This window comes from Sprattus sprattus, assembly GCF_963457725.1.
Source record: "Sprattus sprattus genome assembly, chromosome: 2".
Classification (NCBI taxonomy): domain Eukaryota; kingdom Metazoa; phylum Chordata; class Actinopteri; order Clupeiformes; family Clupeidae; genus Sprattus; species Sprattus sprattus.
Window position 1 is genome coordinate 11,795,378 of NC_137921.1, and position 14,773 is coordinate 11,810,150.

At 42.5% G+C, this 14,773-nt stretch overlaps 1 protein-coding gene across 1 annotated transcript in view; it reads right to left on the bottom strand.

The window, feature by feature from the left end:
• Positions 1 to 14,267: 14,267 nt before the first annotated feature.
• Positions 14,268 to 14,773, bottom strand: part of fignl2 (fidgetin like 2) — a gene marked incomplete at its 3' end in the record, with an annotated part of 16,111 nt that continues 15,605 nt past the window's right edge. Inside the window, exon 2 of the mRNA XM_080833407.1 lies at positions 14,268 to 14,773. This exon is cut by the window's right edge and continues 1,599 nt beyond it. Within this exon, the coding sequence (XP_080689533.1) occupies positions 14,268 to 14,773 (506 nt within the window).

Consider the following 14,773-nt stretch of genomic DNA (forward strand, 5'->3'; position numbering starts at 1 on the left):
TTTAAGGAGGAAGGAATTTCTTCTGCACTCCACTTCCGGTGGATTTGCACATGCTGCACCTCCTTTAGTTACGCCCCTGGTTCCTTCTCAATGATGCTTTTCCAATCTCTTCCCTCATGGAATGAGATGGAATGAGGCACCTTTTAAGTAGGGTTGCCACTTGGGCTAAATTGGTCCAATCAGCCACTTTAGACCCAACCATTGATGTTAGGGAGTCTGGACTCAACCATTGTAGTGGCGGGGACCTCCCCACATTAGTCCCAATCTCCACTCTAGTCCGCCACAGTAAGAAGGAGGAATTCACCTTCTCACACTCCCCTTCATAGTCCATATAAATATGACCTATCGCTATCACAGTCACTGAAAACACCATCTTTCCCATTTTGAGGGATAACTGTAATGTTGCATGTCTTGTCTGGGCAGTAACCTAGATCCAACATTTCTAGAATTCCACTGAAGGTGAAACTAAAAGAAAGAATAGAGTAGAAAGTTAGGTGGAACATGTGTAAATGTGTACACCTAGATGCACGAGGTGTTTTCCCAACTATCACTATTGTTGCTGTCAACAAATAGAGAGAGTACTTATGACAAACATTATGGTCAGACATTAAAACCGTAGGTTCGGAGCCATAGCGTCAGATCTGATAACACACGTTTTACACTGTCACACTGGTTCTGTGTTTTCGTTTGCCATGCCATGATGAGATAAATTTATGTTTTTTTGTCTTAAGTTGTATGTTTATGGTTCTGTAGAGGAACTATTTCCACTCTTTCCTTTTTCCAACTGGCACCTTGCGTTCCCACAGCCTGATATCACACAGAGTGAAAGACAGTTATAAGTAAACGTATGTGTATACCTAGATGCATCTCGGTGTTTCCCCAAGTGGCACTATTGTTGCTGTCAACATCTTTACTCATTCTATGATCACACAAGCTGGTAGGTAGCCTCAAGTTTGGTGCAAATGGGTGCGAATTCTCATTAAGTTGTTATGAGTGTTGTTAGGATATGTACTTACAGTAATATGGCCTTTTCTGTATATATCACCAGAATGCATCATGTTAGGTTGAATAGTAGAAATGTGATGTTTTTTCCCATAAAGACTAAGAAAGTAAATGTGAGTATGGCAGTTTAGTCCATAATGGGATAGTACAGATTAAACAGTATAGCGAACTGTACTGGCACAAGTTAAGTATGAAACATTATCAAGTCTGCAGCCTAGGCCTTGTCCTCAGTCCAGGTTGAAGTGCATGATCACCCTAGCAGGTCCTGCTGGATTGAGACGGCCATGACAGAGTCCACCCGCTGGGCCAGACTGGTGCTGATGGGGAGAAGGCGGAGGACTTCAGACACGATAGTGCAAAGCAGCAAAGAAGGTTTACTAGTGGAGTCTATTTAATGACAGGTGTAAATATAGCCTATTAGTCGAGAGTGATTACTCAATGATGTGGCATCAGAGTCTGCCTGATGAAACTCATACCTATAAGCGAGAGTACTTACGACTTTATGGTCAGACATTAAAACAATATCTCATAGAGACGGAGCTGATGATAAATCCTACACTGTCACACTATTTCCTGGTTAGACAGGTGACTCGGCACAAAGGTTTCATTGTCAGTGTGTGTGTGGAGAGAACGCAAACAAGTAAAACGAGGTGTTCAAATGTTTTTTTTTTTTTAAGCATTGCAACAAACTAACACAACTATTGTAAGTTATCAGAGAAAATCATACATATTTATTCCCACTTTGGCATACTTCTTATTTGAGTGAAAGTTGTAGTTCTGTGTTTTCGTTTGTCATGCCATGATGACATAAATGTATGTATTTTTAATTTTTTTTATTTTTATGGTTCTGTAAAGGGACTATTTCCACTATTTCCCTTTCTCGACTAACCCCTTGCTTTCCCATACCCTGATATCACACAGAGTGAAAAAACGTTACACAATTTGTCATCTCGGGGAAATCCCAATGCTTTAAAGCATTCGGTTTCCAGATAATTCCACAAAAAGTCAAGTACAGCTTTGCACCAGGGACTTTCATTGAAAACAATTTCACTTTGTCCCTCTCAACTCCCTGATCACTGTTACACTATTCTTACTGTAATAGCAATCTGATAGTTGTGGTTTAGAAGGATGTCACAAATCCTACCAACTCTTGGTCAGGCTCGATGTTCACCCATAAAACCCAACGTAGAATGCTGTGTAGTGCAGACTGATGGACAGTGTTGAGCACACTGTTATGGAAAATTGACATGCAGTCATACAATTATGACTATAAATAACTATAATTATGACTATAATTATGACTATAATTACCTTTAATTATTACGACTATGATTAACCATAATTATTATGACTATAATTAGCTTAAATCCATACATCCTATCCTCACATTTAGGATGTATTGTAATGTATAAATAATACGACACATCTTTCTTGTATTTCAGTCTGTAGCCACAAGGGGGCAGCAGTAACCTATGCTATATAGTTCCATGTCACAACCATTGTGTTTTGCACCGGACTGCCAATTTGCTGTGCCTATGGTGAGTGGACATTTTACTTGTATTGGTCAAGGACCTTATATTCTTGTTATTTTCTGACCTGAATCCTGGATCACACATCAACCCCTCTCATAATCTCACCCTCCAGTGTTCATGAAGCTGGAGCTGTAAAGTTGGAGCTGTAGGCTACCTGTGTGTCTTATATTGGGGCTTTGACTTTTTATTCTGTTCAAGCAACCCCCTTTAACTGCTCTTTGTCTGTAACGTAGGTAGTCAGTGTGTGAATATGCTAGCTACTGCTTTTGATTACTCCATTCCCCCTTGCAGCAAGATATGGCATGAAGACTTCTGTTTAAGCAATTCCCCATAGTTGTACAGATTGTTTTAGTGTGTTAATCTGCTTGACACTTCTTCTGAGATTTTCATTAAATGATGTATAAAGATCTATCTAGATGATGTATCATACAGAGCTATAATTATTATTAGTTATTATTAGGGTTCCGAAAGGCCACTTCGTAAAGTATTTTTTGACATGGCAATGATATTACAAGACCTGCTTCAGAAGCGCCGTCATATGTAATCTATTGCTAGACGTTTGATTACTGATCAGAAAGAATTGACATTTGGCATGAGAAAATTAAGCAAATACGCACAGTTTCTGATATGTACTGGTGTGGTATGCTGTTTCACAGTGGCATCACAGCAGTTATTGTAGCCTTGTGGTTATTCACGCCCAAATGTAGATATAGTGGCCAGGACAGCATCAAGCCAGGCTAAAATAGAGGTTCAGAAAATACTCTGCTCTGTAGGTTTTGACACCTTTTGTTTGTTCAGAAAAGACATCACTGGTATTCATTAAAGTGTGTATAAAGGCAAAGACACCTTTGATCAATTAAGTCCATAGCTGTGACTCACGGGTTGACTGAGAAAAACTGGGAAAGGCTTTAGTTTAATTAGTAAGAAGCGATGCCTGGATACTGTGTGAAAGCGCAGGATTTGGCCCTGGGATGGCAAAATCAAACCTCTTTCCTATTCTCAGTAAAGGCACCAAGCTTCGGGGACCCAAGAAGCCAGGTGACCCAAAGGGCTAGGTGAAGGAGGGAAACAGTCTTACTTTACACGATAAAGTATTTTACAGCAGCTCTCAAGCTTCCTCTGTCTTTGTGGGCAGTTGATAGTATTGTGCCCCCCTTTCAGAAAACAAACTAAATCTGCCGACTTTTTAGTGTTCGATTATTACAGGATGATAACATGCGGTCTACCTAAATGAGAGAGAGCCGGTTTTAAATATATTCTGGAAAAAGCTGAATATGTACGTTGAACCTCCACTGCATGCAAGTCCGTGTCTTTACTGTGCAAGTGTTAGAGGCCTCGACAATTCTTTTAATAAAATGCAGACAACCAACAATAGTAATACATATATACAGTATACAACCAACAATAAATAATACAGACAACAAACAATAGTCCAAAACCTTACAATACATCATCATGGCTATTGGTATGAGCTTTGTGTGCCAGGCTTATAAAACACTACTGCTCATTTTGAAAAGAAATTGAGTTGTGGGCTGTTATTAAGGTTAATTGAGCAAGGAGTTTAGAATCCTAGAGCCTACATGTAGGAAGCCTACATAAGCATAACTTGCAGCCAATTATGACCAATTATGTCATAGGACTTTGGTTATGGTGTGGGTTGTTCAGCTCCCAGGAGTCGTCATGTGCCATCCTAATTCCAATAATATGGTCCTCCAGTAACCTAAGATGGCGAGACCGCTCCCTCACTCTGGGCACAAATTAGCACCTCTCCATGTGTATGTGCTACTAGATTATTACTCATTTAGGAGTGTTTAATATGCATTATTATTCTATTTTATTTAGGCTTTTTTCTATTTGTATGTTTTGAACGGATGAGTGTTTTTCATTTCTGCATGATTGCCGGTGACACTTACAACTCAAATACTGGATCATGTGTTAGTGTCCTGTCATTTTTTTTTAGGATGGCCTGCCAGGGACACATTCTCCTTGTTGGAGTTGGCAGAACATGTTTTTTATTGTGCAACAACTGTGATTTTCAGAATGACAGTCAGGCCTACACGGAGAGATTGCAGAAGTACTAGATTGTTGCTTCTAGAGGAAACAGAAAAAAAGGCGTGATAAATACTTCAAAATAGAATTTCTTTGTCATTTCGGGAAATTGGTATGCTGGATTTGTCCCGTTAAAGACACTTTAGCTCGGGTGGAACACTAACGGGATCACAAACACAACTGCAGTGCTCTCAAACGGAAGGGAAAGATGATCATTAGGCCCGACAGGGACGAGCCTTGAGCACTGCAGATATCATACCCCTGACACATCACAGGTCAGGATACAGGGTTTTCCTTTTTGTTTCATTCAGTACGGTCAGTTGGATATGATCATCTTCATCTGTAGCCACAAAGCCATGGTTGTATTTGTGATCAATAATTAATTTAACCAACTGACTGATTATTCACATGTGAATATCATATTTAAATGAAACTATAAACAGGTGAGTATTCATTGCAATACGCAACATATACAATTTTTCGTATGGTTTAGGATTGCGAGGCCTCATTCAAAGAATAACCTTGTTTCCTGATTGGTTGAAGAACAACGCCATGAGTATTCATAACTAACTTATTCACGTACTCAATACACTTAAGCAGGGAAATCATCACAACTCAGAACCCTTTTCTCTATCAGCAAATTTCTCCAAACTCAATCCCAGATAAGGTCGAGGAGTCAACATTAAGGCATTCCTCAAATCAAAACCCATTTCCTGTGAGGAGGTGAAGAGCCAGATTGGCTGACAAAACTCTGGCTGATAGGTCTGGCAGAGTTCCAGAGATGGGGGGATTTTGTTACCCACTCATCCCATTCATGGCATCAAGAGAACACAACTGGATAGTGTTCTAGGTCTTTTAGCCACTAAGACAGCACTAAGAACCACTCAATGAGGTAGATATATGTGCGAATGTTTACATTTTTTTATGTATTGTGTATTGTCATACAGATACTAATTGTTAATGAGAATTCTTTGAATAGAAGACTATAATGGGTATGATGGTACACTGAAGTCCTACATTATTGTGGTTTGAATAAAAATAAAACACAACCACTAAGTGTATTTACTCCATCGTGTGTTATACAATGCAGGTCTCCTAATGTTAATTAGTTAAAGATACACATTCCTCACTCTTAAGTATATCTGTGGAGACAAATATGCCTCCTTTCAAAAAGTCAATAGTGAATGTTAAATTAAATTGACTTTATAGATTGTCTATGAGGACCTCACACAGCTTTTTGCTGGGGTTGGCCCAGTCTTGAAACTACTGTCAAGGACAAGAGATTGGTGTTGTACTTGCAGGACAACATTGTAACAAAAATATAAATATAAAATACAAAAAAGTGCAATAAGTAACAGGGACCGATCAGACCAACATGATGTTCTGTTTGACCCAGATTTCACTGATAAATTAATGGCATCCTGTGAGTTTTTTACTGTGATATGTTATCTCTAAAATAAACTCACACATTCTCTGGCCACTAGGCCACAAATCACATCAGGGAAACCCTAGAATTGAAAAGCCAATGAGAAAAACATGGAAACGTGTTGATATAATACACACGCACACACACACCCACACACACATAACACAAACACACACAGTCACACATACACACTCACACACACACACACACACACACACTCACACCCACACACACACACACACACACACACACACACACACACACTCACACACACTCTCACACACACACACACACACACACACACACACACACGCAGGGTCTCAGGTATGCTGCAGCAACACGGCCTGTGAGTCCTGCGGCCAATCTGACGTGATGAGGGCCTAAGTGTTTATGTTTATATTTGCTCTGCTTACATTTTCTCCCTCCTCGTGAGGTTGTAATTATTCCGGGGTTCTCCTGCGTAAAAAGCCCTTAGGCGCAGGCGCTGCACATCTGGAATCAATACAGCTGCGCCGGGCATCGGCGAGGTTGGGGAGTGGAGGGCGCTGAAAGGGCCGCGCTAGTTACTGCTTCGGGCCCCGGGGGTCCGTGTGTCCCTGACTTCAAAATAGTCCTGATTGCTAACAGCTGGCTGCCCTAACTCACCCAGTGTCAGGACTCCCCTCTGATGTCAACCTTGTCAGTATCAAGGCTGGGCGGCACAATGGAGAGGCAGGACTGGCAGTGGGAAGGCGTGAGGGGCGAGAAGGCAAGAGAAGGGGAGAGGGGAGAGAAGGAGTGAGTAGGAGTGAGTAGGGGAGAGAAGGAGTGAGTAGGGGAGAGAAGGAGTGAGTAGGGGAGAGAAGGGGTGAGTAGGGGAAAGAAGGAGTGAGTAGGGGAAAGAAGGGGTGAGTAGGGGAGAGAAGGAGTGAGTAGGGGAGAGAAGGGGTGAGTAGGGGAGAGAAGGGGATAGGGGAGAGAAGGAGTGAGTAGGGGAGAGAAGGGGTGAGTAGGGGAGAGAAGGAGTGAGTAGGGGAGAGAAGGGGTGAGTAGGGGAGAGAAGGAGTGAGTAGGGGAAAGAAGGGGTGAGTAGGGGAGAGAAGGAGTGAGTAGGGGAGAGAAGGGGTGAGTAGGAGTGAGTAGGGGTGAGTAGGGGAGAGAAGGGGAGAGAAGAGGAGAGAAGGAGTGAGTAGGGGAGAGAAGGAGTGAGTAGGGGAGAGAAGGGGTGAGTAGGAGTGAGTAGGGGTGAGTAGGGGAGAGAAGGGGAGAGAAGAGGAGAGAAGGAGTGAGTAGGGGAGAGAAGGGGAGAGAAGGAGTGAGTAGGGGGGAGAAGGGGAGAGTAGGGGAAAGAAGGGGAGAGAAGGGGTGAGTAGGGGAGAGAAGGGGAGAGGAGGGGGTAAGGCGTGCTCACAGGAGGAGCATCTTGGCTCCATGTGCTTGTTACCCGCAGGACGGGGAGGCTTTCATCTTGGTTTGTCCCCTCGCTAGATATATTCTGTTCCCCCCCCCCAAAAAGGCCAAAGCCACAGATTCAACTATTATACAGCAGTCCTGAGAGAGTTTATGTCATTGTGAGCATAAAGTTACTTACACACATTGTGGCTGTAATATCTGACTTCCTCATATGTGGCTGCTTCAAAGGCTTTTCAGATTCAATTTCAGTATGTTATTGACTCAAGCTCAGGAGAAAAAGACATGTTTACTGGAAGTGACTGGCAGTTGCTGTGCTCATGTTGACTACACAGGCACATATTGCAGTTTTCGTAGTTATTCTCGTCATGTTTTGCATACATGCTCATCAACATGTATCAGTTCTCAAATGGTATTGTATCAGAAACTAGAATATATAAGTGATGTTTCCTTCACAGTCACATTTGGGCATTTGTGATTCTGGAATTTTCTTGACCTCTCTTCTGAGCATTTACAAATTCACTTCTCAAAAGTTATTTTTGCATCATTTGACAGTGGAGACTGAACTCTCTGAGAGCCAAATTGTACGCTTTCACAAGCCTTGCCTCTGACATGCACCCACATTCCCCCTCCTCCCGTGCTCCGCTAAGTAAGATACATTCTGAAGTTCTTTGCCAGACCATAAACAATGACTACTTAGCTCACAGACATGATTTCTTGTTAACAATGTATCCTTGACAAAATGCTTTTTGAGTGGAACATTTTGAGGTACCATTTACAGACAAACAGTAAACAGATACATACCCACCCTCTCTTAACCATTCAAAGTCCTCTTTGAAGCATTGTCTAACGCAGCCTGATCGAGAACAGTTCCCTTAACCAGGTCTCTCCCCCCAGACATAAGACAGGCCAGGTAGCCTTTGTAGCTCTCTAAACTTGGCATTTAATACAACTCAGATGGAGAGACACTCCAGTCACACAAAAATGGTAGGGGTGCAGCGGAGCCTTTGTTTAATAATTCAAAGTCATCAAATAATACACGGCCTCCTAAACTAAAGATGCGTGGCTGAGGGAGGGTGAAGGTCAACATCTCACAGCATGTTTCCTGGTTAAATATAAAGAACCTGCTGGGGGTTTATGATGTATATTCATGATGTGATATACCTTTCACTCATATATCATTCATATATATTTTTTTATTGGGGGGGGGGTATGACAAAAAGAGTATTTCAGTACAGGACATCTCCTAAGAAGTCTTAATGAAAAGTGTTGTGAGAGTCAAATAAGAAAACTGAGAGTGACCTACCAACCAAATCATTTTGAATACCCCTGATATAAAATGTATATGGCCTTAAACATACTATGAATCAACAAAAGCTAGACACGCTTTCCCTCTTATTTCCTCTGTTGTCTGATAGAGAATATTGTTCACTTTAAGAAAATACACAACAACAAAACTGGATCTCTTGGGTCCAGGTCAAATCACACACACAATATCCACTTAATGGCATATTTTGGTAATGATCTTAATAATGGCCTTATGAAGCTCTTTTCTCTTGCTGAAGTCAAGACCTTATAATATTGAGTATCATAAAATGATGACCACACATAGAATTGGATCAATACAACCATTAGAGAGCCTTTTCTATGTTGTGTAAGAATATCATCTTTTATTGTAGATTGCTCTGCCTGGGTTTCAGGTTAGGGACTACTATTCAACATATTTATGAGTCTCCAAACACGTAATACACATTCTCACCTTCAGCTTCAATGTGAAAAAATGAAACAAAACGTGCTTAGTTCAGTGAATGTAAAGGTTTTAAGCTCACATTACCACATGCTAAGCTATCACTTTAAATCATTTTAAAATGCCATACATTGGTTAGCCATGTTTTAGAAATATATAAACAACCGAAGATCGCAGGGCTCACTCACTTACGCTTCCCTGTCGAACACCCCTCTTACATGGCCTTGCTTAAACCACTTTTGTCAGACGTGAAAGAATGCAAACATCTGGATTTCTGTTCAGTTAAAAAAAAGGTATAACTTAAACATTGTCATGCCTTTGTTCTTTTCTCCCTCCTTGAACACTGCAGTCTTACAAACAGTATTATTGCTGCAGTTGTTGAAGGCAGCCAGTCATGCTGTCCTTAATGGCTTATGGGTAAATAATCAGCTGTGGTAGACTAATTAGCATCCTTTATTATTCAATTACAAACTCCCCTCCTCTAATTACTCTTCATTTTCAGCGAGGGGAAATGATTAATTCTGCCCTGCTGGGTAAGCATAGAGGAGAACAAATATCCACCGTTATTCATCACCCACCTCCAGTCTTTTTATTGAGGAGGTGCAATCTCCAAATGCAACCTTTCTTCTTTTACACACACTTCCAATCTGTTTTTATACCCAATATACTATATCTTTTATATTTATGTGCATACACAAAACAAAAATGATGTATTATATTTTTCAATCTTCAAACCTCTCTCGCAACTGATTTTTTTTTACAATGTTTCTTTCCACCTACAGTCGCCTACTTTAATCTTGCGAAACAAGCCAGGTTTAGATGCTGCTTTAGCACAGTACTTCATTCCAACCTTCACCTTTACCCCCTCTCCTTCAAATACCCCTCACACTCTTTGCCTTTCTGAGGACATTTTTCTCTACTTTCTTTTTTTTTGTTATTAAATTAGCACATTTATGGTGAAGGGAAATTATTTTATAATTCTGACAGCTGCTGCGCAATTACCCTTCAGCGGGGCCTGTAGGACATCTGGAGCACCGCGATCCTTATTATTTATCTTTATTAGGGAATTAATCATCTGAACAACACTCACACTTTAAATTAAGTATTGGATTAATAGGATGTCCATGGGCATCAAGACCGCTCATTAAGATAAATTGCTGCATAAACACTCCGGTGGTCAGGAATTGGCAGAGTGTCTGTAGTGGCAGTGGTCATTTTCCCAAAGAACCCTTCTGGTTGACTAACTGGCTGCTTTAGCTTGCATTCGAGGTGCACAGGCCTCCTCCCAACGTAGTGCAGAGGCCGGGTGAGGGAACAAATTCCATGACAGAGATGGATGGGCCAAATGGCAGCAAATGAACTGACTCAGGCCAGTCCACAGGAAGCCTGGGGACTAATAACAGCAAACAATACTGCCAGGAGTCCACAACATGTTCCCTCCCCCTAGAGGTAGCCAGATGGTAGGTCCCAACTAGAGTCTAAATCTCATTAGTGTTTTGTTTCATTAAATCATTTGTTAATTAATTTAAGTGTCTTACAGTAAGTGACCTTTACGGCAGGGTCAATAAATGCAATGGATGTAGAGTGAGGTAAGGCTCTTAACCTTGGCATTCTTACGCACTCGGCCACCTTGGCTCTATGACAATGGAGGTGAAGTCATGGAAGGAATCGCAGGAAAAAATGAATCAGTCCAATGTTGACATATTCTCTTTAATATTGTGTGATACTTTTCTCTTAAAATACAGTCTTTTCTGAGGTAGACCATTACAGTTCAAGAACATTATCATTTTTAAAACAGACATCAAAAAAGACATGAAATAAATATTTTCATGTACAATATGTCGCAAAAATGAGGTAGAAATGGTTACAGAAAATGTACAAGAACTGAAAACAAAGTTACTTTACTAATAGATTAAAAACAGCTAATAAATGGAAGTTTTGTTGGACAAACTGTTTCCCTCCTTACGTGTTTCATTATTTCTCGTAAATACTCATAAAAACACACTTGTATGAGACATTTGAGACATGCATAAAAGCTCACTGGCGTGATTTGCAGTAGTCAGTAGTATGAGTCGTCAGGAATGTGATTTTGAACACAGCACTCAATTTTCCAATAAAAGACACTTAACAGAACATCTAGGGTTCTCGCAGTGAATTCCTGGTTGTAATGAAATGAGGTAAAGCTTTCACATATGCCACTATGAGGCCCTCTAAATTGGCCTCCCTTTGGATGCAATGCAACTTAATAACATTACCATATGGCCTTCCAACACCCCCCGGTCTTAACTGACCACAAAGAGGGGATAGGAACCAGTCAGATTAGTTGTAAAAATCTATCATTTGCATGTAATTAAACTGTATGTACACACACCATATTTGTTTTAACATAAGATGAATCTCTATGTAAGAACACAGAGATTAACATAACTCAATACCTTTGTCCTTTTTTTAATTCCTTTGGATAACTCTGTGATGTAATCAAGTTCAAACGGTACATATGTTCACAAAGCTACCGATCTGCCCCGCCCGGCTCTAGCGGCACAAGGGGTGTTCCTTGGCCAGGGCTGAGCTGCGGAGGATGGGTGCGTTTGCTGTACCGTAGGCAACGGATCAATATGTGCACTACGGGTCATTCTGATTGACCCCAGGCTCTCCGCCATGACTGAAGCCACCAGCTGTACTTGTAAAAGGGCGGGCGGTGATATAGGGTTACTGGACATCAATCAGAATATGGCTCCTCCAAAAGGACTGCATGTGGGGGCGGGGGCAGGGCGCTGGGAGAGGGGGGATGGGGCGAGTGGACAGACCACCACATGGCCACAGAGGACCACAGCACACTGCGGGGTGGGTTGGGGGTTTGCGGGGAACAATGTTACATCACAACCAAAATGAGTCCCCCCTCGTGTGTATGTCAACAACAGCACATACAAACAGCCGGTTGGACTCTCGTTCGACCTACTGCTCGTAAAATGACGGCCAAGAAGAAGAAAAAAAAGGGTGATTTGTATACATTGGTAAATGCTGTCTCCTCAGGATTGTCTATGTGTTGAGCGCACCTATAGTGTGGACACGCTGTAGGGACAGTAGTTGATCAGACATGATTAGCTGCCAATTGCATATGAAAACATTCGTTTTTTAGACCGTTTTCTTATTACTCTTTGGGATCTTGCCCTTTTTGATTTCTGACTGGTGTGGGTAAATCTGTGGACATTGTCATTTTGAACACTCTTGTTTTGATGTTCACCTCGGGACCGGCTGCACCCGTTAGGAAAATGTACTTCACATTCATGCACAGGCTGTGTAAACATGTCATGTAAACAGTTTGTCCAACAAAAAATGCATTGCTTCTGTAATCTACATAACACTTTTTTTATGAAGACAATTATCACTCCATCAAAATCTACATCAGAAATAAAGGGTAAAGAGAAGGAGAAAATGGATTTATATAGAACTTAAAAACATGGTTTTATGGCATCAGATATCCCCTGAAATACCTGATTTACATTCAACGTTAGTCTTTGTAGCATTTTCAAGTTTCTCCTGCGAGGTAAAAAGCACAGCTGCAGGGTGTATATCCATTTGTGTGTGTGTACCTGTGTATGTATACGTGCATGTGCGGGTGTGTGTGTGTGTGTGTGTGTGTGTGTGTGTGTGTATGTTTGTGAGTGAGTGAGTGAATGAAGTAATGTGTGCACATGTACTTGTTTGTGTTTACATGTGAGTGTGTGCAAGACTGTGTCAGGCCTGTCCCTCATTTGAGCCCCCCCCCCACCCCACCCCCCACCCACTATTCCTCACAATACTTTCTACTACGACCCTAGGGTTACATACATTCTTTTTTATTCATTATTTCTGAGGTAAAGACATTTCTTCCTGAGTATTTCAAACCAGACTACATATACTAAGAGAAACAAAATAAAACAATAAAACAACAAAATTAAAATAAACTTAAGTCAAAAGCCAAAAAGCAGCCACCTGAGCACCCCGAGCGGTGGTCTTGGGCCGGTCGGTGCGTGGAGGGGTAAGAAACATCGTAATCGTGTGTGTGTGTGCATGTGTGTCCATGTGTGTCTGTGTGTGTGTGTGTGTGTGTCCGTGTGTGTGTGTGTGTGTGTGTGTGAGTGTGTGTGTGTGTGTGCATTGTGCTGCATTCTACAAGATGCCGCGGCTGAGCTCAGCAGTGCTGTCCGGTGGGTCTGCATTAAGTTGCTGCGTTGAGTTGCTGAACGTCAGTGCGACAGATACTCACACGTGACCGTGCTATGGAAAACAACAAAAGTGCACACATGATCGATCGCGTTCTCAGATGAGTTTACAGTGTCTGGTGTTTTCCCGCTTCAGTAGAATATGGTTTCGCTCTATTGGTTTGTTCGTGTCAGACAAGCGCACAGGAAAGTAGTGGTGTAATCTTGAGATACTGCAACGAGGGCAGGTGCGACACACTGTGGTACTGTTGACCTGTGCGCTACTCTTGATCATTTTTTTTGGTCGATAAAACAATAAAGTTGCTCTAATATATCCTAAGCCCTTTTAATACCAAATGATCAATTAAAGTTAAACGACATAAAAAAAATACACTGTCACTGGAGTGGCCTGGCAATAAATAGGATCCTGAGAGTTGCGATCGGTGGGGATTTTTTTTTCTCTTTAATTTGATTATCCGTAATCTAAGGGCTAAATCTCCAGGTTTAGTCCAGGATCAAGGCTAATCGGACTTCGTGTGAATACCCGACGTAAAGAATTCAGACCACCTATCATGTCAGTCGCCAAAACCACTCAAATTGCCCTATCCAAGAAAAAGGCCTAATATGTTGTTCTGTTTTTTCTTTGGGAACAAATAAAGTATATGTATATTCATAAGAGAGGAAAATCATGTCTCCCGCAATCAAATCATCTAAATGTCTCCTCACCCAACGTAAATCTCCCATCTTAACCCCATTCTTTTGGCTGTCATTAAGTAGTTAAAAAAAAAAATCTGCAAGGCTTTGCACATTAAAGCGCAAAGAGAAGATAAGATTAGCAGTCCTCCCCCAGCTAACAAACAGTGGCTGACTGGTCTCTCTCTCTCTCTCTCTCCCGCTGAGTCTCTCTCTCTCTCTCTCTCTCTCTCTCTCTCTTTTTCTCAATGGCTGTACACCTTGCTCCACTCCATACAAGTGTCCATCTCTTTGGGGCTGCTGTGTGGGCGTACCTTGCAGAAGGCGTTTTCAAAGTCTTTGAAGGCGGGGGCGGCAAGGGGCGCGCCGAGGCTGTGCAGGCCCCCGGCGGAGCCCCCCGGGGCGGTGTTGGCGGAGGCCACGGCCTGCTGGCACAGCTGCAGCAGCTGGCAGACGGTGAAGCCCTCGGAGCGCTGCAGCACCGCGGCCAGCTCGCGCTCGCTTAGGTCGCAGCCTTGCACGGCCAACGTCTGCAGCAACACCTGGCGGCGCGCCGGCGCGTCCGGCAACCCCACGTGGTAGCGCTTGGCGAAGCAGCGCAGCAGCGGCTCTTTCAGCAGGTCGGGCCGACGCGTGGAGCAGACGAGGAACAGCTGCGCCGGGCCCGGCCCGTGCTGCGCCTTCTCCAGCGCCAGCAGCAGCTGCTGCCGCACGCTGCCGTCCGCCTCCTCCAGCGCCTCCAGCTCGCTGA